We start from the raw sequence: 25,555 nt of genomic DNA, 5'->3' as shown, positions 1-25,555 counted from the left end.
TTTCAACACAAGACAGATTAAAAAAAAAAAAAGACCACAGATCTAAAATATTTTTATGAAGTTGGATGCCCTGATGCTTTAGAAATAACTTATAAATGTAATGGGAACCTAGATTTGAACAGATTTAGAATTTCTCAGTCATTTCCATGAATAGCTGAGTTTTACTTCCTAACTCCTAGGAAATAGCCTCTTCAAATTTTTATCTTTATCAGTAAACCTAAGAGTAAAGCCTTAAACACAGCTACTTCTTATAAAGGAAAATAGTTCTCTTACTTCTCTTAATGACACTGGCTACTGCAGAATGACATGGCCATTTCAACTTGCTCTTCACAAACAGTTCCTGGCCACAATTAGATTCTATAGTACTTGGTAAGACTATCATTTCTTTGACTTCACTTATTACTTCCTTGATAGTGTGTGAAGGTAACCTAGGCTATTTTTTTGTAGTTACACAAAGTCAACCTATCTTACTTTGATATCCAATATACTATATTTAGTTGAGCACTATTCTCTAACAAACTACTTTTAATGATCATGCCAGTTTTTATGGCATTCCAACAGCTGTATATGCCAATTATGCTTGTATTATTATTATGTGCTTACAAAGTGAAATTTGGTTATTATCTCCTCTGGTAGTTATTTGGGATAACTATACTAGGAGGAATTATAATAATTGCAATTAAGCCCGGTATAATTTAGCTCTAGAATTTTCCAGAATAGTGGAAAAGTCTTAGACCTGAATTAGAGCAAGGCCTAAAGAACTGAATATCTAAGTTGAACTAAAGGAACATGCAACCTTGACTTAGTAATCATCATATTTGTTGAATGCCCTCTATGTACAAACTATTACTTAGGACATTTTCTTAGAAATGTATAAGAGGTATTACCTACCTCTGGGGGCTTACAATCTATAGGAGGATGCTGTATACAAAACCAACTTATTTTCACTGTACAAAGAAATTCAAATAGCAATATATGATAAAATCATTAAAAGAACAAGCATCCATCCATATAGCAATATATGATAAAATCATTTAAAAGAACAAGCATCCATCTATCCATCCAGCAATAGTTCCCCCTGATTGCTGGAGCCAGTAATATTACTAGTCACTGTATAAAGAGAGACCATACTGTGAAGAAGGAAGAACATTAGGAGAGATGTCAAAGGGACCTATGATTTAAATTTAGCATATAAACTTACTACTGTCAAAATCTAACTTATATAACATTTAAAACTATGACAAGGTATCTTTTGGGACCAAAGAGATAAAGTAAGCCTAGTTCAATGTATACTGACTCTACATTCTACATGATAGCAGGCGCTGTGCCACACATTACATGTATCATTATATAATCTCATAATGTAGGGTTTAATCCTTAAAATACACAAATTTGCAGGTTTAAGTTTATAACCCTCTCAGAAGGCACAATAAAAAGCATTTTAGTAAGTCACCAAAGATCCCTGAAATGCTGGTACTAAAAGTTAAAGCCAATAGGTATATATAAAGCCTCAAAACTTCAGCTTTCATATTTTCTATCGATAGTTCTTTAATCAGAAAATTAAAATCACAAAACAACAACTACAGACTCTTTACAGCACGTTTCCACTTACCAACATCACACCTATCTGAAGTCAATCCCCACTTATACACCAGATCCCATCCCCTCACCAACTCAAAGACACAGCTCTAGCAATTCACTTCTACCCTCCTACATCATTTCCCCCTACCCTTTATTGGATTATTTTCATCAAACATGTCATTATTTATTCTATCTTGAAAAAAAGAGAAACACCTTCTCTTGATCCTTCTTTTCCCACTGCTCCATTTCTTTGCTCCCTTTACAACAAAATCACTCAAAAGACTCTTCTGTTTTCACTCTCTCTCTTCAATTCTCTCTTGAATCCACTCCACCAAAACTGCTCATCAAGGTCACTAACAACCCACACATAGCTAAATCCAATGGTCTAATATCAGCCTTCCTCTTATTTGGGCTACCACCAACATCTGATAGATGTTCCCTTCTTCTTCCCAATAATCAATGCATCTCCAGGACATCACCACCTCTTGGTTTTCTTTCCATCTCACCAGTCACTAACTTTTCAGTCTCCTTTGCTGGTTCCTCCTCTTTTTCTTGACCAAAGTGAGGTCCACCCTGCCAACTTCTACTTCATCATACTCCCTATTTGATTACTCTGCTCTATTTTTCTTTTTCCTAAAGCACTTACCACCTAACATACTCTAATTTACTTATTGTTTCCACCTACTAGAATAGGGGTTGAAAAACTATGGCCCATGGGCCGAATCCACCTCGCTGTTATTATAAATAAATTTTCGAGAAACATGGCCACATGCAAAGTTAGCTGACCCCTGAACAACACAGGTTTGAACTACACGGATCCACTTACACTAGGATTTTTTTCAATAGTAAATACTACAGTTCTACACAATCCTCTGTTGGTTGAATCCATGGATATGGAGGGATACAGAGGAGCTGTGGATATGGAGGGCTGACTATAAGTTATATGTGGGTTTTTGAATGCACAGAAGGTTGGCACCCCTTCCCCCGTCCAAGCTCGCACTGTTCAAGGGTCAACTGTATTTACTATATATATATATATATATATTTTTTTTTTTTTTTTGCAGAAAAAGTTTGTTGGCTCCTGAACTAGAATATGAGCTCCAAAGCGAAAGTAACCTTTTTAGTTTGCTTATTGACGAATCCCAATTCCTTTGATTCTCAAAAATTTGCTTAATTCTCTACTGAGGTACTTATGAAAAACTATGATATGAAAATCTCTAGGTCTTCCTTTTTCATTATTCTGTATGAAGCCCAAGTTATGAGACTATTTTCTACCCAGTCAGAATCAGAATGTATTAGGAGAGAAGGTATTTTACCTGCTTCCAGCTGACCTTCTCCCCCCATTCCCCACCTTTTCAAAAGGGTGCTTGGAAAGATCTACTGATGGAGCAAAGCAATATAATTCCTAAAAAAAGTAACAGATCATTTAGATGAAAACATAGTTCCTAAAAAGTGATCAGTCACTACCAATTTTATCTATTATGAACATGGACAATAGACAGGTGTTTGAATTGTCTTTCCTTTAAAGATCTCAGAAGGTTCCAACAGAATAAGCTCAATTTTCAATTTTCTTCTGAATCACTGGGTATGAATTCTTTCTGTACAAACAAAAACAAACAAATAAATCCTCATACTTCCTTCTGGAAATTTTTTACTTATCCCTTGGGTCATATGCAACAGATGTGCTGGATTAAATGAAGTTACTGGCTGCATTTCATAATCCCTATTTCCAGTTTTTCTGGCAAAATTCTGTCTAGGCTTTTGTTTTAAGTTTATTTTGCCTAAACCTCTCAAGTCTTTTCCAGATAGACTAGTCCAAGATTAGTTTAATATTTAAAAGGAAGGATAAATGCCTAGTGGTAAACATACCATTAGAATTATAAACTGCCACCCCGGGGAGGTATTTCTGAGAGCTGAAGATGATCTAGGCAAGCTATTTGATGAATAAGAACAATCACTCAAATCCTCCGGATGCAGTCCCTCAATCATATTTTTCTTATTAGGAAGCTTATCATGTACTATCCTATGACTTGAGGCCATAAAAGGAAAACAGCAACAGTCATTAGCCTCTTCTTATTGTCAGATTAAAGTACAAACAGTTACGGGAAATGAGGAAAGGCAAGACTCTAGCCCTTGAAAATCTCAATTCTGATGGGGAGGAAGAAGTATGAATAAACGTACTTCACAAGTTAAGTATGCAAGGGCATAAAAAGGTTTTATTTAGTATTTTAAAAAAGTATTATTGAATTTTTAATGCCTCAGTGGGCTTCATCACTTGTGTTTCCAACAGTACTGTATTTACACAATGAATGGCAATTGGAGAAGCTTTGTATAAATACAAATTTTGAAAATTCAATAATTTAAAGGGCACTAGGGAAACTTGCAATTAAAAAGAAATCTATTGTGAATTCTTTTGCACAATAAAACTTTTGTAAAGAAAATAACTACACGTAATGTTTTGGGTAAATTCAAATCTTCACATTTCAGATTGGAATGACATCAAACAGTGAGCTGAGAACTATTAGGGAAACTCCTAAGTCCATGTCTATTGAAAAGAAGTAATCAGTTTTATCTGGCAGACACTGCAAAAGTAGATTTGTTGTGATTGTTGTGTTGTGATTTAAATTCAAGTCTCTGTATGCATGGTGTTAAAGGTACATTTTGGAAATTAAGAATTAATGACTGAAGGGCAGCTAATACTTAGTGTTCAAAATCTCCTGGCACTGCATACAATCATACCCAGAATTCCCAGAACCTTTCTTGGGGATAGAAAGGTACCCTCAAAAACACCTCTGACCAATTCTTGAAAAATAATTTCTAAATGCTGCCAGGATGCTAAAGTTTCTAACACAAAACATAATTTAATGCTTCACAAGATAACCTTGTATAAGTCCCTGAGATGATAACAGCTCCCATGAACTCCAAGGTTTCTGTTAAGTGGCCAAATTTATAAAAGAGATTGCCAGACCCAACTCAAATGCCAACTTGCTAAGCCAAAACATCAACCCCACTTTCAGGTTCAGAACTGCTGAGAATTGCAGATTTTCGAGGTCACCAAGATCCTAACAATACAGTTCTAAACTTCTTTCCTTGCTCCAAGTCTTCTTTTTGTTGCACACTACTTCTGGAATGTCCTGTCCCTACTTTGATTAAATCTGTATGAAAACCCAAATTCCCAATGAAAACTAACCTAACCTGATAGAGGCTGACTAATTGTTCTACCCCACCCTGTTCCACGAGGCTTCCTTTACATACTATCCCACAAAATGCACTTACCCCTTTGCTTGTGCATAATGTTAGTACTTTATGTTCTTGTTCAATGTTTGTTCAGTTGTCTCAATATCCTTTAAGTCTGTCCATGTCAGCATCATCTGAGATTGAAAACTCCCAGGGGGCAGGGGCCATGTCTGTTTAACTCGTTTTGTACAGTGCCTAGGATAGAACCATGTACAGATAGGTGCTTAAAAAATGCTTTTTAATGATGATTGGTATCTATCACTCTCAGGGACTGTCTAAGCTACAGCTATCTTCAGCACATGGTACTTGGCAGTGTATCAGGGAACTTTGGCCTGTTCCACAGGGCATTAGAATATAATGGCACAGGACCTAGCTGCAGCGCTCTGTGGCAAGTATTTGACTCAATTCATTGTTAAAAAAACAACTTAAAAAAAGTATTAATTATATGGTCCAACAACAAATGTGGATTTTACTGAAAACATGAATATCACAACCACCAATTCAACTGAGTTAAAAACACGTGGGAATTTTGATGGGATAGTAAAGAGTTTTAACTTTTAACTCTTTCTCTAGCATTCATCGCTGTTTTAAACACTAAGATGCTGGAGGCTAGGTCTAAGAGCCCCAGACAAGCTCATGTAAGTTCATCTTTAATTGCTCTGCTTGTAGGTTGAGATTTTACCATTTTTTATGTAAAAACAAACATCCTGCAAACTCAGGCTTTAATTTACTTTGCTTAATGATGAAAGTTAGTCATTAGATTGTAAACAGAGGAAAGGATATGTTCTTGGACAATTTTTTATTTAACCAAACTAATAATAATTGACCAAAAACCCCTCAAAACAAAACCAAACCAATGCTGAATAAAAGATTCAGAGTCAAAGTAGATGAATATTATGTCTTGGTGTATATATATATAGTGTATTACCAAGAAAAGTAACTAAAGATCATCAAAGTAGTTCTTTATGAGTACATAGCTTGTGCCAAGGGAAAGCTTAAATTTTTCCTCATTAGAATAGATTAGCCCATAGAATATTTGAGGGCTGTAACGTCAACTACTAGTACTTATTAAGCACCTATTGTACATATAGCATTTTACTATCCATTAAAATAAATGTAAATAAAATTTAACACACTAGCCTCTGCCTCCAAGGAGCCTACAATCTAGTTAGGGACAAACAATAAATACACATTAAACAACTAGAAAACTTTATGGCAAAACTGACAAATATATGATAGTGTCATACAAACTACACAGATACATGTTAACAAATTTTACGTTAAGATTATAGAGGGGGTAAGGATGCAAGGAGTTTTAATATTACTGTCTGTATGTATATATTTACTAATTAACAGAAGTGAATATTGACCTTGAAATCTATGATCTGAAAAGGGGGGCATGCTAGAAGACCTAACTAGAGGCAAAAGACTTTATTCAAAGGGTTTATATATTTTTAAAAAGCTAGTATGCCAGTAAGGTGGGGGTTAATTGATAGAAACCGTTAGCCAGATCTCTGAAGAACATGACACAATAGGCAGGAAGGAAGTTCCTGGTGACAGGCATGCTAAAATGAATATGATATTTTAGGAAAACTAAGAATATTTAAAGTCAGAATAAACTAGAATAGAATCTACAAGATTTTGTATCTAAAGTGAGTACAAAAAAAGAGAAAGTAGCATCAATCTAAAGTAGCTTAATAGGGAGTTGAGTTAGAAAGGATAAAGAAATATTAAACCTTATTAGAGAAAAAATGTTTTGTCTGCTTTTAGGAGAAACCATGCCTAAGGTATTAAATTCTTTGAATTTCCAAATTAAAAGTTGAAAAAGTTAAGCTGTGATAAAAGAAACACCACCATCAATTATCATTAATACATAAAAATAGATGGCAATATTAATTATGCACATACTACATATATGCCAAGGAATTGTTATTACATATTCTTTTTTCTTCTTTAAACATACCTATATTTTTCAAATTTTCCATGATGAGAATATAATTACTTTTATTAATAAGAAAAACTACTTTTTAGAGAATAACAAAGGGTTATCATAAAATTCAGGTAACCATACCCTAAGGAAAGTCAACCTGACATTACTGTTTCATTTTCTTTTCCCCTTTATATGAGAAACTCACAGTAGGCTCCTTAGGAGGCAAAATAACAAGGCGGGTAAGGATTAGGTAGGGTCTACCGTGTGAATTTGGACAAAATGCTACCTCCAGACCTCAATTTCTACATCTATAATGATAATGAAGATAATATCTACCTCAGAGTTTTTGTGAAAATTAATGCATATGAAGCTCTTAATACAGTACTTAGTGTTATACTGTACCAATGTCAGATATTAGTTCTTTCAAAAATGGCATACTAAGTTAAGTAGAATAGAACTCTGGAATAGGAGGTATAATCCAAGACAGATGTTTGAGGAAAAATTTATGGTATAAGGCTCTGGTATAAAAATAAGACTGTTTCAGGAAAATGTGAGGTAAGAAATAAAGGACAGATCTTTTTTGCCTAAAGGTCTGGAACAAGGAGGAAGAGGAAAACTCATGGTGCCAGGGAATCTGGGAATGAAGAGGGAGAAGACACCAGACTATAATTAGTAATTACTTTTTAAAAAATGTAAGATTCTGTAATTGTGTTTTGGACCTATAATTCAGCTACCAGTATTTATATATAGTGTGTACCCAGAAAGCCTCACCCTATTGAAGATACTTATTAAAACAAATTTATATTTAAATCTTAGGGAACAAGACTAGATGTGATCCAGCAATAAACACAAGAAATCCTTACTTTGAAAGTATTCTAGTCATCTGCCTCATAAGAGGGTATATAAAGGAGGGCCAAAGAAGATCTAATGAGATGCCTACCTACAAACTTTAACATCAGAGGGTACTCAAAGATTGAATCATTAGGGAGTAGGATTTTGGTTTTTCAATTGCTTTATTTTGATCATCCATAGACGTTTAGATATAATGCAAAGCAAAAATAAACACTTCTCTGATGGCCAACTGTAAATATTACTAGAAACTCTTAATTATATGAAGAAAGTACTTGAATTCTTAAGTCTATACTGGTTTTCAAGTAATGAAATAAGCCAACAATATATTTTATGAGAGCAGTCAGGAAGGTAACCGCTTGGATTTATGGTGAGTAACAGAGGGCCATGTGGTTAGAGGAAACAATGCAGACTATTCTTAGAAAGTTAACTGACAGCTTAGAAAATATTAAAAATGTAAAATTCTCATTAAATTGAAGCCATGAAAAACTTTTTTAAATTTGGGGAAAATATATTTTATATATATTTAGTACCCTTTTTCAAACAAAAGGATGCTCAACATCACTAATCATTAGAGAAATGCAAATCAAAACTACAATGAGGTATCACCTCACACCAGTCAGAATGGCCATCATCAAAAAGTCTACAAACAATAAATGCTGGAGAGGGTGTGGAGAAAAGGGAACCCTCTGGCACTGTTGGTGGGAATGTAAATTGATACAGCCACTATGGAAAACAGTATGGAGGTTCCTTAAATAACTAAAAATAGAACTACCATACGACCCAGCAATCCCACTACTGGGCATATATATACCCAGAGAAAACCCTAATTCAAAAAGAGTCATGTACCAAAATGTTCATTGCAGCTCTATTTACAACAGCCAGGACATGGAAGCAACCTAAGTGTCCATCAACAGATGAATGGATAAAGAAGATATGGCACATATATACAATGGAATATTACTCAGCCATAAAGAGAAATGAAATTGAGTTATTTGTAATGAGGTGGATGGACCTAGAGTCTGTCATACAGAGTGAAGTAAGTCAGCAAGAGAAAAACGAATAACGTATGCTAACACATATATGGAATCTTAAAAAAAAAAAAAAAGGTTCTGAAGAACCTAGGGGCAGGACAAGAATAAAGATGCAGACGTAGAGAATGGACTTGAGGACACGGGGAGGGGGAAGGGTAAGCTGGGACGAAGTGAGAGAGTGGCATGGACATATATACACTACCAAATGTAAAACAGCTAGTGGGAAGCAGCTGCATAGCAGAGGGAGCTCAGCTCTGTGCTTTGTGACCACCTAGAGGGGTGGGATAGGGAGGGTGGAAGGGAGATGCAAGAAGGAGGGGATATGGGGATATATGTACATGTATAGCTGATTCACTTTGTGATACAGCAGAAACTAACACACCATTGTAAAGCAATTATACTCCAATAAAGATGTTAAAAAAAAAAAAACCCAACACAACAGCATTCTTTCTTGCTTTCCAATGGTTAGCCACCTCACTCATAAAGAAATGGAAATTAAAACTCTGAGATACCTTTTCTTACCTAACAGATTATACTGACAAACTAAAATGTTAGCCAATCTATTGGCAAAGCTGTAAGGAAACAGGCAAACTCATCCATTGCAGGTGCATATAAAATGGTATAGTACCTAATCCAGCAAAAGTATATATGCTATTCACCCCAATTTAGCAATCCCTTCTTGGTTCATCTTTAGTAAGTATTCTAAGCTAATGAACTCAAAAAAAAGAGAAAGAATTACAATGTCATTCTTCTGTACCATCTAATGAAATAATAGATCTAGAGGCAATGAATAAAAAAAAATATCAATCTCTGCTAAAACCAGTAGGTGGAAACTGACAGGGAATTCTGTTGGATGTATCAGGTTGATAACACCTGTATCCACTGATCAGTCTTATCATAAAAAAAGATAACTATACATTTTTCCAGCTTTATTATTATTGACATATAACATATATGTTTAAGGTGTAGAATGTGATAATTTGATAATATATATTGAGAAATGATCACCACAATAAGGTTAGTTAACACTTCAATCCTCTTACATAATTACCATCTTTGTGGTGCTAACACTTAAGGTCTACTTTTTTAACCTTCATTTATATAATACAGTGCTAATTATGGTCACCATATTGTACATTAATCTCTAGAACTGATTCATCTTTTAAATGGAAGTTTGTAGCCCTTGACCAACATTTCCCAATATTCCCCAACCCCCAGCCCCAACCATTCTACTATTTGAGTTTGGATATTTTAGAGTCCACATATAAGTGAGAACATATAGTATTTGTCTTTCTCTGACTTATTTCGCTTAGCACAATGCCCTTAAGATCTACCCATGTTCTTGCAAAAGGCAGGGTTTCCTTTTATTTTTTTTAAAAAAGGCTGAATATTCTACTGTATATATACACACATTTTCTTTATCCATTCATCCGTCAATGGACACTTAGGTTGTTTCCATGTCTTGGCTATTGTGAATAATGCTGCAGTGAACATGGGGGCGTAGGTATCTCTTCCAGACAGTGATTTCATTCCTTCAGATATCTACTCAGAAGTGGGATTGCTGGATCACATGATAGTTAAAAAACTTTTTTTGAGTAATCTCCATATAATTTTTCATAGTGGCTGTACCAATTAATATCCCCACAAACAGTGCACACAGTACCCTTTTCTCCACAGCCTTGTTAACACTTGTTGTCTATTGTCTTTTTGTTAATAGCTATTCTAACAGATGTGAGGTAACATCTCATTGTGGTTTTGATTTCCATTTCCCCAATGATTAGTGATGTTGAGCATCTTTTCATGCATCAGTTGACCATTTGTATGTCTTCTACAGAAAATTTTCTATTCAAGATTTTAACCCATTTTTAAATCAGATTGTGTATGGATTTTATTCTTGGATATTGAGTTGTATAAATTCCTTATATTTTGGATACTAATCCCCTATCAGACAGATGATTTACAAGTATTTTCTCATTCCATAGGTTACCTTTTCATTTTGCTAATTGTTTCTTTTGCTGTGCAAAAGCTCTTTAGTTTGATATAGTCCAACTTGTTTATTTCTGCTTTTGTCGCTTGTGCTTTTGGTGTCATATCCAAAAAAATCATTGCCAAGATCAATGTCAAGGAGACTTTCCTATATTTTATTCTAGAACGTTTATAGTTTCTGGTCCTAAATTTAAATCTCTAATCCATTTTGAGTTAATTTTTGTGAGTGGAATAAGACAGGGGCCAGTTTCAGTCTTTTGCATGTAACAATTCAGTTTTCCCAACATCACTTACTGAAGAGACTTCCCTGAGTATTCTTGGCTCCCTTGTCAAATATTAGTTGAACATATATGTGTGGGTTTAATTCTGGGCTCTCAACTCTGTTCCACTGGCCTACGTGTCTTTTTACACTAGTACCATATTGCTTTATTATAGCTTTGTAATAAAGTTTAAATCAGTAAATGTGATGTCACCTGCTTTGTTCTTCTTTCTCAGGATTGCTTTGGCTATTTGCGGTCTTTTGTAGTTCCATACAATTTTAGGATTATTTTTCCTAATTCTGTAAAAAATGCCATTGGACTTTCAGGGATTACATTGAATATATAGATGGCTTTGGGTAGTATGGACATTTTGACAGTATTAATTCTGCCAATCCATGAATATGAGATAGCTTTTCATTTATTTGTGTCTTCTTTAATTTCTTGCATCAATGTTTTGAAATTTTGTTTTACTCCTAAGTATTTTAGTATTTTTGGTATTATAAATGGGATTATTTTATTTCTTTTTCAGATAGCTTAGTGTATATATAGAAACACAACTGATTTTTATGTTGATTTTGTATCCTGCAACTTTACTGAATTCATTTATTAGTTCTAACAGGCTTTTGGTGGAGTCTTTAGGATTTTCTATATATAAGATCATATCATCTCCAAGCAAAGACAATTTTACTTCTTTCTTTTGGATTCAGATGTCTTTTATTTCTTTTTCTTGACTAACTGCTCTGGGTAGGACAGGAGTGGTGAGAACAGACACCCTTGTCTTGTTCTTGATCTTAGTGGGTACACTGCGTATGATGTTAGCTGTGAGCTTGTCATATACAGCCTTTATGACGTTGAGGTACGTCCTTCTATACCCAATTTGTTGAGAGTTTTTATCATGAAAGGATGTTGAATTCTGTCAAATGCTTTTCTGCATCCTGCAGATAATGAGATGCAGAGATAATAAGATTTTTATCTTTCATTCTATTAATGTGGTGTATCACACTGATTGATATGCAGATATTGAACCATCCTTGCATCCCAGGGATAAATCCCACTTGATCATGGTGTACGATGCTTTAATATGCTGTTGGATTTGTTTTGCTAATATTTTGTTGAGAATTTTTTCATCTATATTCATCAGGGATATTGGCTTGTAGTTTTCTTATAGTGTCTGTATCTGGCTTTGGTATCAGGGTAATGCTGGCCTCATAAAATGAGTTTGGGAATGTTCCCTCCTCTTTAATTTTAAAGAGTCTGACAAGGACTGGCATTAATTCTTCCTTAAGTGTTTGGCGGAATTCACCAGTGAAACCATCTGGTCCTGGGTTTTTCTTTGTTGGGAGTTTTATGATCTCCTTAGTTGTTATTGGTCTGTTCACATTTTTTATTTCTTCATGATTCAGTCTTTGTACGTTTTATGTTTCTAGGAATTTATCCTTTACTTCTAGGTTACCCAATTTGTTGGCATACAACTGCTCACAGTACTTTCTTAAGATCCTTTGTATTTCTGGGACTTCCCTGGTGGCGCAGTGGTTAAGAATCCACCTGCCAATGCAGGGGACACGGCCTGGCCCGGGAAGATCCCACACGCCGAGGAGCAACTAAGCCCGTGTGCCACAACTACTGAGCCTGCGCTCTAGAGCCCGCGAGCCACAACTACTGAGCCCACGTGCCACAGTTACTGAAGCCCGTGCACCTAGAGCCCGTGCTCCGCAACAAGAGAAGCCACTGCAATAAGAAGCCTGCGCACCGCAACAAAGAGTAGCCCCCGCTTGCCGTGAATAGAGAAATCTCGCGCGCAGCAACGAAGACTCAACACAGTCAAAAAAAAAAAAGTACAGGGGAAAATATAGTATCACAGGAAAAAGCATTTCAATCCAGAAGATGATCAACTAAAGGGAGAAAAAAAGAGAAAAAGGACAAATAGAATGCATGAAATTTGACAGAAAAAACCCAACTATATGAGTATCACAATAAGTTTACACTTATTTACAAAAGAATTCAGAAGAACTGAAAATAAAAGGATGAGAAAAGATAAGCAAATGCAACAACATCAAAAAAAGCTGGTATGAAAGGGGGAAAAAAAGAGTAACTTTACAGTGAAAAAACCTGACAAACATAACCTTACTGAGATGATCAAGGTCAGTATCATGAGTGATAAGTAATATTGATAGTATGTGCCTGGGATGTGATGTGATGAAAATGGCACTTCATCTCTGTGGTCTTGTACCCCAAAACTCATAACCCCAGTTGATAATGGGAAAAACATCAGACAGATCCGAATTGTGAGACATTCTGTAAAACATCTAACCAGTATTCCTCAAAACCGTCAAGGTCAACAAAAACAAGGAAAGTCTGAGAAGCTGTTACAGCCAAGAGGAGCATTAAGGAGACATGACTAAATGTAATATAATATCCTGAACAGGATCCTGGAACAGAATAAGGACATTAGGGAAAAATTAAGAAAACCTGAGTAAAGTATGGACTTCAGTTAATAGTAATATCAGTACTGGTACATTAATTATAACAAATGTGTACAATACTACATAAGATGTTAATAACAGAAGAAACTGGATATGGGATATTTGGGAACTCTCTGTACTATCTTTGAAATTTTTCTGTAAATTAAAAATTGTCCTAAAATAACAAATCTATTTTAAAAAATCTGGTATAGCTATATTTTCATTCTACAGTTGGCCCTCCAAATCTTTGGGTTCTGCATCTGCATATTCAACCAACTGCAGAATGAAAATATCTAGGGGGAAAAAATTCCAGAAAGTTTCCCAAAGCAAAACTCAAAGTTGCTGCACACCAGCAACAACTTACCATTTACACCGTATTAGAATATTATGAGTAATCTAGAGATGATTTAAAGTATATAGTAGGGGGACTTCCCTGGTGGTGCGGTGGTTAAGAATTCACCTGCCAATGCAGGGGACACAGTTTTGATCCCTGGTCCAGGAAGATCCCACATGCTGTGGAGCAACTAAGCCCGTGTGCCACAACTACTGAAGCCCGTGCGCCTAGAGCTCATGCTCCGCAACAAGAGAAGCCACCGCAAGGAGAAGCCTGCGCACCGCAACAAGTAGCCCCCGCTCGCCACAACTAGAGAAAGCCTGCGTGCAGCAATGAAGACCCAACGCGGCCAAAAATAAATAAATAAAATAAAATAAAATAAAGTATATAGTAGTATGTGCATAAATTATATGCAAATACTATGCCATTTTATATAAGGGACTTGAGCATCCATGGATTTTGGTATCTGCAGGGGTCCTGGAACCAACCTGCCGCAGATACCGAGGGGCAACTGTATTCTATATTATCATGTCTATATTATATAGAAGTTTAAGATACACACAAAAAATTCTTATAGATAAAATAGTCATTACTTAATGATAAAAAGTTGAAATCACCAGGATATTTTATCTCTAAACCTGAGGGATAGGTAAATGGATGATAGTTTATTAGTCATTATTCCTCATATGTAGTTATATATTCTTTCTCAACAAATGAAATTTCATAATAGAAGAAAAAACCTTAGTGAACATTCTGCTGAGCTTTGATCAATGCTAAGGCAGCAGATATAATTAGTTCTGTATATTGATAGCAGCATGTTGGTAAAGGCAATGGAAAAGCAGGCACTCCAATGCACTGTTGGGAAGATTAAACAGACATAATCTCTACAAAAGCCAATTTGATGATGTCTATTAATGTTATAACTGCACATACCCTTTGACTTATAGCAATTCCACTCTAGTCATTTTGCACACGTGTAAAATTATTTTACACAGTTGTTTATGACAGCACTCTTTGTAGTAGTAAAAGATTACAAACAGACTATTGTCCATCATTAGGAAACTGGTTATATAACCATACATTTATGTAACAGAATACTATACAACTACAAAGAAAAAGAAAGCTCTTTATACACTAATATAAAATGGTATCTACCATATATTGCTAAGAAAAAAAAAAGGAAGCATAGAACATGATGTATAGTATACTAGTCTAGAATATATTAACATATAAACTAATTGTGCTCAATATTCTGTTTGCCTCTCTAAATTTACTCCTCCTCTTTCTCCACCCTGCTTTGTACATTGGGAGGCTGACTAAACAAACTGCATCCTTTAGGTAACCTTCCCCTCTAGCTACTGATGTGCTTTGGCAATTTAAAATCCTGGCTCCTTACTTGCTAGAAACCCATGGTATTCCGTTAAATAAATTTGCCAAGTCTGCTTCCTTAACTGTAGAATAAGGACACTATCTATTGTGTAGAGCTTTTGAGAAGCTTAAAATAATATAGGCAAACTGATCGACATAGTGCCGGGCAAAGAGTCAGTGCCTGTTAGGAAGTGATAGCTACTGATATCACTGTTAATATTATTAAAAGAAAATACTATAAAATAAAATAGTAGTAACTATTAATTTTATTTGCTAGATTTTCTAGGAAAGGTTTCTCCCAGGAATCATTCCTCATCATCCCTAGTGAATATCTTTTCCTTCTAAGCTTTACACTCCACTTAACATTTGACAACCAGTTTTTGAGGGTAATTGTTAGTTATCTTCCTCTCTACACAGAAGTTTGAATTAATGCTTAGTTGAGAACAATGAAGAAATAAAAAACAAAGCTGTAATAAAATTTAACTTGAAAGTAATCTAAGAATTTACATAAAGAGTGGAAGTGGCAACATTGATATCAGTTAAAATCAACTTTAAGACAAAAAGTGTTACTAGAAACAAAGAAGGACTTTCTATGATGGTAAAAGGGACAATCCATCAGAAAGACGTAACAATTAGGAACATTTATGCACATAACAACAGTCCAAAATAAATGAAGCAAAAATGGGCAGAACTGGAGAAGCAGACAGTTCAACAATAGCTGTAGACTTCAACAGTCCACTTTCAATGAATAGGTAAAAGAACGACAAGGAAATAGAAGACTTCAAAATTCTATGAGTCAACTAGATATTTACATCACACTCTACCACCACCACCACCACCACCACCAGAACACACATCTTCCCAAGTACACATGGAACATTTGCAAGTATAAAGCTTGCTAGGCCATAAAACAAGCCTTAATCATTTAAAAGAACAGATAGCAAAGTATGTTCTTTGATCACAATGGAATGAAATTAGAAATCAATAAGAGAAGGGCATTTGGGAAATTTACAAGTATGTGAAAATTAAACAACACACTCCTGAATAATCAACAGGTCAAAGCAGAAATCCAAGCAGTGCTTAGAGAGAAATTTATAGCTGTAAATGACTACATTAAAAAAGAAGATCAAGAGAATGAGAAGACAAGCTACAGACTGGGAAAAAATATTTGCAAAAGATACACCTGATAAAGAACTGTTATCCAAAATACACAAAGAACATTTAAAACTCAACAATAAGAAAACTGATGTTAAAAATGATCAAAAGACTTAACAGACACCTCATCAAAGAAGACATGACTTTTTTTTTTTAACATCTTTATTGGAGTATAACTGCTTTACAATGGTTAGTTTCTGCTTTACAACAAAGTGAATCAGTTATACATATACATATATCTGCATATCTCTTCCCTCTTGCGTCTCCCTCCCTCCCACCCTATCCCACCCCTCTAGGTGGTCACAAAGCACCTAACTGATCTCCCTGTGCTATGCGGCTGCTTCCCACTAGCTATCTATTTTACATTTGGTAGTGTATATATGTCCATGCCACTCTCTCACGTTGTCCCATCTTACCCTTCCCCCTCCCCCTATCCTCAAGTCCATTCTCTAGTAGGTCTGTGTCTTTATTCCCGTCTTGCCCCTAGGTTCTTCATGACCACTTTTTTTTTGTTTTTTAGATTCCATATATATGTGTAAGCATACGATATTTGTTTTTCTCTTTCTGACTTACTTCACTCTGTATGACACACTCTAGGTCCATCCACCTCACTACAAATAACTCCATTTTGTTTCTTTTTATGGCTGAGTAATACTCCATTGTATATATGTGCCACATCTTCTTTATCCATTCATCTGTTGACGGACACTTAGGTTGCTTCCATGTCCTGGCTATTGTAAATAGAGCTGCAATGAACATTTTGGTACATGACTCTTTTTGAATTATGGTTTTCTCAGGGTATATGCTCAGTAGTGGGATTGCTGGGTCGTATGGTAGTTCTATTTTTAGTTTTTTAAGGAACCTCCATACTGTTCTCCATAGTGGCTGTATCAATTTACATTCCCACCAACAGTGCAAGAGGGTTCCCTTCTCTCCACACCCTCTCCAGCATTTATTGTTTGTAGACTTTTTGATGATGGCCATTCTGACTGGTGTGAGGTGATACCTCATTGTAGTTTTGATTTGCATTTCTCTATTGATTAATGATGTTGAGCATTCTTTCATGTGTTTGTTGGCAATCTGTATATCTTCTTTGGAGAAATGTCTATTTAGGTCTTCTGCCCATTTTTGGATTGGGCTGTTTGTCTTTTTCATAATGAACTGCATGAGCTGCTTGTAAATTTTGGAGATTAATCCTTTGTCAGTTGCTTCATTTGCAAATATTTTCTCCCATTCTAAGGGTTGTCTTTTGGTCTTGTTTATGGTTTCCTTTGCTGTGCAAAAGCTTTTAAGTTTCATTAGGTCCCATTTGTTTATTTTTGTTTTTAGTTCCATCTCTCTAGGAGGTGGGTCAAAAAGGATCTTGCTGTGATTTATGTCATAGAGTGTTCTGCCTATGTTTTCCTCTAAGAGTTTGATAGTGTCTGGCCTTACATTTAGGTCTTTAATCTATTTTGAGTTTATTTTTGTGTATGGTGTTAGGGAGTGTTCTAATTTCATACTTTTACATGTACCTGTCCAGTTTTCCCAGCACCACTTATTGAAGAGGCTGTCTTTTCTCCACTGTATATTCTTGCCTCCTTTATCAAAGATAAGGTGACCATATGTGCGTGGGTTTATCTCTGGGCTTTCTATCCTGTTCCATTGATCTGTATTTCTGTTTTTTTGTGCCAGTACCATACTGTCTTGATTACTGTAGCTTTGTAGTATAGTCTGAAGTCAGGGAGCCTGATTCCTCCAGCTCTGTTTTTTGTTCTCAAGATTGCTTTGGCTATTCGGGGTCTTTTGTGTTTCCATACAAACTGTGAAATTTTTTGCTCTAGTTCTGTGAAAAATGCCAGTGGTAGTTTGATAGGGATTGCATTGAATCTGTAGATTGCTTTGGGTAGTAGAGTCATTTTCATAATGTTGATTCTTCCAATCCAAGAACATAGTATATCTCTCCATCTATTTGTATCATTTTTAATTTCCTTCATCAGTATCTTATAATTTTCTGCATACAGGTCTTTTGTCTCCTTAGGTAGGTTTATTCCTAGATATTTTATTCTTTATGTTGCAATGGTAAATGGGAGTGTTTTCTAATTTCATTTTCAGATTTTTCATCATTAGTGTATAGGAATGCCAGAGATTTCTGTGCATTAATTTTGTATCCTGCTACTTTACCAAATTCATTGATTAGCTCTAGTAGTTTTCTGGTAGCATCTTTAGGATTCTCTATGTATAGTATCATGTCATCTGCAAACAGTGACAGCTTTACTTCTTCTTTTCCGATTTGCATTCCTTTTATTTCTTTTTCTTCTCTGATTGCTGTGGCTAAAACTTCCAAAACTATGTTGAATAATAGTGGTGAGAGTGGGCAACCTTGTCTTGTTCCTGATCTTCGTGGAAATGGTTTCAGTTTTTCACCACTGAGGACGATGTTGGCTGTGGGTTTGTCATATATGGCCTTTATTATATTGAGGAAAGTTCCCTCTATGCCTACTTTCTGCAGGGTTTTTATCATAAATGAGTGTTGAATTTTGTTGAAAGCTTTCTCTGCATCTATTGAGATGATCATATGGTTTTTCTCCTTCAATTTGTTAATATGGTGTATCAAATTGATTGATTTGCGTATATTGAAGAATCCTTGCATTCCTGGGTGTTTGTAGATTTTTTGATGATGACCATTCTGACAGGTGTGGGAAGGACATAAGACTCTTAATAAGCATATGAAAAGACACTCAACATCTATGTTATTAGGGAATAGCAAATTAAAACTGGTGGTGCAGTGGTTAAGAATCCGCCTGCCAATGCAGGGGACACGGGTTTGAGCCGTGGTCCGGGAAGATCCCACATGCCATGGAGCAACAAAGCCCGTGTGCCACAACTACTGAGCCTGAGCTCTAGAGCCTGTGAACCACAACTACTGAGACTGCGTGCCACATTACTGAAGCCCTCACACCACAAAGAGTAGCCCCCGCTTGCCACGACAAGAGAAAACCCACGTGCAGCAACAAAGACCCAATGCAGCCAAAAATTAATAAATAAATTTAAAAAAATAAATAAATAAATAAAAAATAAAACAATGAGATATAAATGGCTAAATCCAAAACACTGACAAAAGCAAGTGCTGCAAGGATATAGAGCAACAGGAACTTACTGCTGGTCGGAATGCAAAATGTACAGCCACTCTGAAAGACAATTTGGTAGTTTCTTACAAAACTAAACATACTCTTACCATATGATCCAGCAATTTACGCTCCTTGTTATTAACCTAAATAAGCTGAAAATATATGTCCAGACAAAAACTTGCACACAGATGTGTACTGCAGCTTTATTTGTAACTGCCAAAACCTGGAAGCAACAAGATGCCCTTCAGTAGGAGAATGGATAAATAAGCTGTGGTATGTCCAGACAATGGGATATGATTCAGTATTAACAAGAAATGAACTATCAAGCCATGAAAGACATGGAGAAACTTTAAATATATTTACTAAGTGAAAGAAACCAATCTGAAAAGGCTACATACTGTATGATTCCAGCTATATGACATTCTGAAAAAGGCAAGACTATGAAGACAGTAAAAAGATCATTGGTTGCCAGGGTTTAGGGAGGAGGATGGGATGAATAGGAGGATATATTCACAGTATATTCCCTATTGACAATTAAGAACACACACTTGCCACCATCCTTCCATTCTGGCCACCACTAAGTACCAGAAAAGATGCAGACTTTGGCCAGTTAGCCAGACAGACTGAGTCTAAATCCATATGAAAACTCTTTTTTAATACCTGCTACACAGAGATCATCTCATAGAATGTTAACCATCACCTCTTCCTCTCTGCATCTTTTCTCTTGTCTTTCATTCCTTCTTCTGGCCAGTGTCTCCTAAGTGTCGTCTGGGGACCAATGGTGGTCCCTGGCAATCAATTAACTGGTTTACTATAGACAGTTTGATTAAAAAAAAAAGTGATAAAAGCTTTGATCACAAACATTTCATAAATTGAAAAGATTAATTATGACTTTCAAGGAAATTCCTTTAGCTTCTTAATTGTTATGTTCCAAGGGTCACACATGCTTTACAAGGATAGTTAAGAGGGGACTGCTTGTTTCAGCTAACAAACTTTGACATCATGAGTTGTTTACATTGGTTAAATATATATTTTGTTGTTGTCTTATCACTGTGTTAAATCCCCAATTAGGAAAATGTATCAATGCCTCAAAAGTGCTCACTGAAGAGTAAAAGTGATAAAAACACATTTGACTCAGAATGTCATAAATGATAAATAGTATGATCTTATAGAGAGAAAACAGTAGGATCTTACAATGGGCTATGACCAGTGAATTACAAGTTATTAGTTTACACTGGGGGACCTCCTTGTTCCAATCAAAGTATAATACATTTTTAAACAGGGACTGAAACATTATAAAACAGGGATAAGAAGCCACTGAAGCATTCATATAATTTTCAGCCACTCTAGTAAACCAATCAAAACCTGCATTATGAATTTTGTCATTGAAAGCAAAGATTAAAAACTGCGAAGAAACTTTAAGTTATTTTAACAAAAACAGGTATAACTAAGGTCAGCTGCAAAATTAATGACAAACATGCTCAGAAAGAAAACAATTTACTGGTATGTCTGGACATTAATTACATAATGTTAGGTGTGGTATTCAGTGAGTAAGAACAGTTAGTATCACAGATGTATGCTCTTAAATATTTTGTTTCATGGCTACAAGAAACCACTAGTATTCAGAATATGAATCAACTCTTGGTATGTACATAATATGTAAATTATGAAATACAAACAGTTCTGATTATCAATGAAAACATGCTTTAGAGAAGGGATTTTCCTTTAACCAACAATTATCTTTGAACCTTGACTTGAAAATGTACACTAGGATCAATATGGCCAAAAGCACTAGTCATGTGTGTAGCAAGGAAGAGTATAGCACCTGGAAGTCAATTCATACATGGCTTCATTTACAGACAACACCTGACATTTGACAGTAAGTCTTCTATTGAGTCTGTTAAAGATTGCATGGAAAATTGTGAATATAATATTCAAACTGCAGTCCCTGAGCAGGTATCTTCAGCATGTTAGGTCAGGAAAAAAGAAGCAAATACAACACTCTGCTTTCCTATCTTGTCAGGAGGAAAGATGCTAACAAAAACTATTTAAATGAAGTATATACATTTTTTTTCCCATGACACCAATAAGGTCAGTAAAAAATTTCTGATTATCTGTGGCTTACTCAAGTGGCAGATCTCTGTGATATTTAGTATAGTGAATAGCTTGAACCTATCATGAGGGTGAAATAACAGTTCTTAATGATAAAATACAAAGACCAAATCATGATACACGTAGCTTAAACAAAGAGTTTGACTTTTCCAACATGTAGCCATTTTCTTCCCTTGTGGTAGAATGAAATCAGTGTCTTATCATTAGTATACTTAAAAAATGTATTCAATTACCACACTAGACCTAAAAACATGTTTCCTAGAACTGAAATACAACCAGAAGGACAGATTTATCCACTGCCATCTTCCAAACTGAAATATTCAACTTCATTGCTGAGTGCCATACATTTGTCAACTCAGTGCTTCATCAGATATTGTAGGTAGTTTTCAGTGAGAATTCTTGCAATAATTTTTGTACCCATCCATCTGAATATCTAAAACATCTAAAAGAATCATCCTGTACTTGCTGCTATTCCCAACAACCTATAGTTGAAAAGTGGGATTATCTGATTTAGCAGAACTAAGAAGTAGGAAAAGAAACAGTTAAATAGGAAACTGTAACTTTGACTTTAGTGAGCCAGATATCAATGTGGTGAAAGACTACAGCAGTGATCGCTTTTCATGATGTTTAAAAGACCCATGAGTGGGACTTCCCTGGTGGCACAGTGGTTAAGAATCCACCTGCCAATGCAGGGGACACGGGTTCAAGCCCTGGTCCGGGAAGATCCCACATGCCATGGAGCAACTAAGCCCATGTGCTGCAACTCCTGAGCCTGCACTCTAGAGCCCGTGAGCCACAACTACTGAGCCTGTGTGCTGCAACTACTGAAGCCCTCGTGCCTAGAGCCCATGCTCCGCAACAAGACAAGCCACCATAATGAGAAGCCTGCGCACCGCAACAAAGAGTAGCCCCCGCTTGCTGCAACTAGAGAAAGCCCGCGCGCAGCAACAAAGACCCAACACAGGCAAAAATAAATAAATAAATAAATTAAAAACAACAACAACAAAAAAGACCTGTCAGTGTGGTCTACAAATTCTAAATGTCTGAGAAATGCTACTTTCTCTACTACACTATTTTTCTTTCATAGAAAGCTATTGCTTCTTCCTATGCATTATGTTAGAAAAATATAGACAGCTATGGAAATTTTGTTTGCCCTTATTATTAATCTTCTCACATTAGAAAAGCACTTCATCATCTGCACTTATGTTGCCTTATTTTTTTAAAGAAAGGTCTGATTTCAATATGTGTAGCACCTAGAAAAAAAAATCTAATAACTATTTCCAGTTTCTCCTTGAACTCTATTCCTCCACAAAGTCATTTTTTCCTTGACCTTCCCAAAACCCAAACTGCTTTCATATACCTCACCTCTTGATTATAGTCAAGTGTGACATTAAAAATGTTGAACAACTGGCATGGCATAAACACCAAACAAAGAGAATGACACCAGTTCATAATCACATGGATGTAATGGAACATGCTAACTAAATATCAGCCTTAGTTATAGCTTCCTTTAAACAATCTGCTACACTTGTTTCAATGCTAGCCTCATTCTCAAAGACCATTGGTTATTCCTTGCCTGCCAACTCACAGAAAAAGGAAAGTAGTTTTCATGAAAGACAGCCATATAAATTGGATTCTAAACACTGTCTTTCATTAAATATTTAATTTCCCTTTTATTCCTTAATAGAAGAATTAAGAAAAGTAAGTATTAGAAAGAACACACTATTGTTTTCTTTCTCCCACACCAATGGTTTCCAGAGAATGAGGCTCTTTAGTCAGCCTTTTATTATAGTTTTGTTAACTTGATTTTACCCACACAATTAGATATCCAAGTTCTTTATCCACTCAACCAAATGAAAACATTGAATACACAGACAAATGGATAGATCTGGGGATATATTAAGGATAATGTAAACTGTTAGCAAAACAAATATCTGACATTTAGAGAGAAAACAACAGAAATGGAATACAGAAATTCACAAAAAAGCAAAGACATGAGTCACTTAAAAATCAACCTAGGATCATAGAGTCATATATTATAACATGATATATATATATCTGTGTTGGTTTTAAGGCTCTTCTTACCCAACTTTGGAAAAACTATTAAGTATTCAGCATTGCACTGGGGACATGCCACTCTGGCTGTACTGTTTCCTCTTTGTTTTTCATCCACCCAGCGCTGCAGACAAGCCTGGTGAACCCATTTTGTAGATCCTCTGCATCTGCATGGTCTCACCCATTCAGCTGTTCTATCATCTTCATCAGTGGCAAAACACACCCAGCAACTTCTGTAAATTAAAAGAGAAAATAATGACATTATCATTAACACCCCAGCCTCCTCTTCACTGCAGCTCTCACTTAATGGGATGAGCCTACTATGTTATATTATAGGAACTTTTAATTCTACATTAAAAGACTGAGGAGAAAAACAACCAACACATTTCCAGTAGAGTAGTTTCTTCTTTTTCTGTTTTTCCTTGTATTCTTCTGCGGAATCTTGTGTTTTCTGAATTTTGTTTTTATATAACTTCCTCCATCTTTCTAGTATATTAACGTTTTTTTTTTTTAAATTAATTAATTTGTTTTTGGCGGCACTGGTCTTTGTTTCTGCACGTGGGCTTTCTCTAGTTGCAGTGAGCGGGGCTACTCTTCATTGCGGTGCACGGGCTTCTCATTGCAGTGGCTTCTCTTGTTGCAAAGCATGGGCTCTAGGTGTGTGGGCTTCAGTAGTTGTGGCTCGCGGGCTCTAGAGCACAGGCTCAGTAGTTGTGGCACACAGGCTTTAGTTGCTCCACGGCATGTGGGATCTTCCTGGACCAGGGCTTGAACCCGTGTCTCCTGCATTGGCAGGCAGACTCTTAACCACTGTGCCACCAGGGAAGTCCATCTTTCTAGTAATTCGTCATCTTCTCTAATGAACCAGAATGCAAACAGACAATCCTCAAGCTGCTTTTATATGACCTAATAATTCTTCAAGGATTGGTAAATATAGGAATATGTGAAATTCAGTGTACCTCCCATTTCAACAACATTAACCTCTTAACCTCTTGAACTTGGAAAACTAAAGTATTACATAAATGATTTCACATATGGTCTCATTCAGTTTTCAACTGAGACAGAAAAAAACCCTACTCATTTCTCTTTCTGGTAAAGTATGACTGTAAGAGAGAAAGATGATTAAATTAAAAAGCACGAAGGGAAGAAGAGATGAGGATATCAGGATAAATTGTTTTAGGATAGTGATATGATAAATTTGGGCCTACATGTTTCCATTATAGGTATGATTGGTTTTCCTTTTTTGTGGGAATTAAATTATATTTATTATATTCCAAATCTAAAAGTCAAGTCTGGGATGCCTATATTTTAAAAAATTCTATTGAGATGGTTAATTTTTAAACATTTCCCCATTTTGCTTTTGAGGATACTTCATGAACTCTAATTTGTTCTTGTGGAATTAGGTTGCAATTCCTTTTTTTTTTCCTCTCAGTTAACACAAGTTTTGACACCGATTTCCATTAGGGCAAATACAGTTTAACTCAATGACACCATTCACTCTCCTCTACTACCCTTAAAGTTTGACTGCACAATAGGAAACTGCTAATTAAAGCTTGTCACCTACTGTGCACATTTCACTTAATTAGATAAGTGGCTTCTGTCAGAACAACTAGCTTAACTATGCTCAGTGGAAAGGACTATATAGTCAGGTACTATATACGGGTGAGGTCTCCAGTCTGTATAACAGTATGAATTTTAATTGTGTGCTCCAATTAAAACTTCGCCATTAGAATAGGGAAAAAAAAAAACTGAACTGAATACGTGGCAACAATATCCAAAATTGTGCTTTTACTCAGCTTTCAAATTCAGTCAGATTTCATTTGACCTACCTAGGTAAAAATTGGAGGTAGGTAGCATTTGTTTGAGCATGCTTGACCCTCTGACCTATCTCAGCCAAGCTGTCTGGGCCCTTGTGCTATCTTACGGTTATCCAGAAATGCCTCCTCCTCCACCTCCTTATTTTTTAAAATTTTATTGTGGTAAAATATACATAACGTAAAATTTACTACTTTAACCATTTTTAAGATTGCAATTCAGTAGCACTAAGTCATTCACACTGGCAACCATCATCACTATCCATGA

General features: G+C 35.8%; 1 protein-coding gene across 1 annotated transcript in view; it reads right to left on the bottom strand.

The window, feature by feature from the left end:
* MARCHF5 (membrane associated ring-CH-type finger 5) overlaps positions 1-25,555 on the bottom strand; it is a 50,086-nt gene that overhangs the window by 8,989 nt on the left and 15,542 nt on the right. Inside the window, exon 2 of the mRNA XM_068548207.1 lies at positions 23,504-23,706. Coding sequence (XP_068404308.1) covers positions 23,504-23,706 — 203 coding nt within the window. The remainder of the gene's footprint in view (positions 1-23,503; positions 23,707-25,555) is intronic.

Source organism: Eschrichtius robustus, chromosome 7, assembly GCF_028021215.1.
Source record: "Eschrichtius robustus isolate mEscRob2 chromosome 7, mEscRob2.pri, whole genome shotgun sequence".
In the NCBI taxonomy this organism is placed as follows: Eukaryota; Metazoa; Chordata; class Mammalia; order Artiodactyla; family Eschrichtiidae; genus Eschrichtius; species Eschrichtius robustus.
This window is presented reverse-complemented; position numbering and strand designations above follow the sequence as displayed.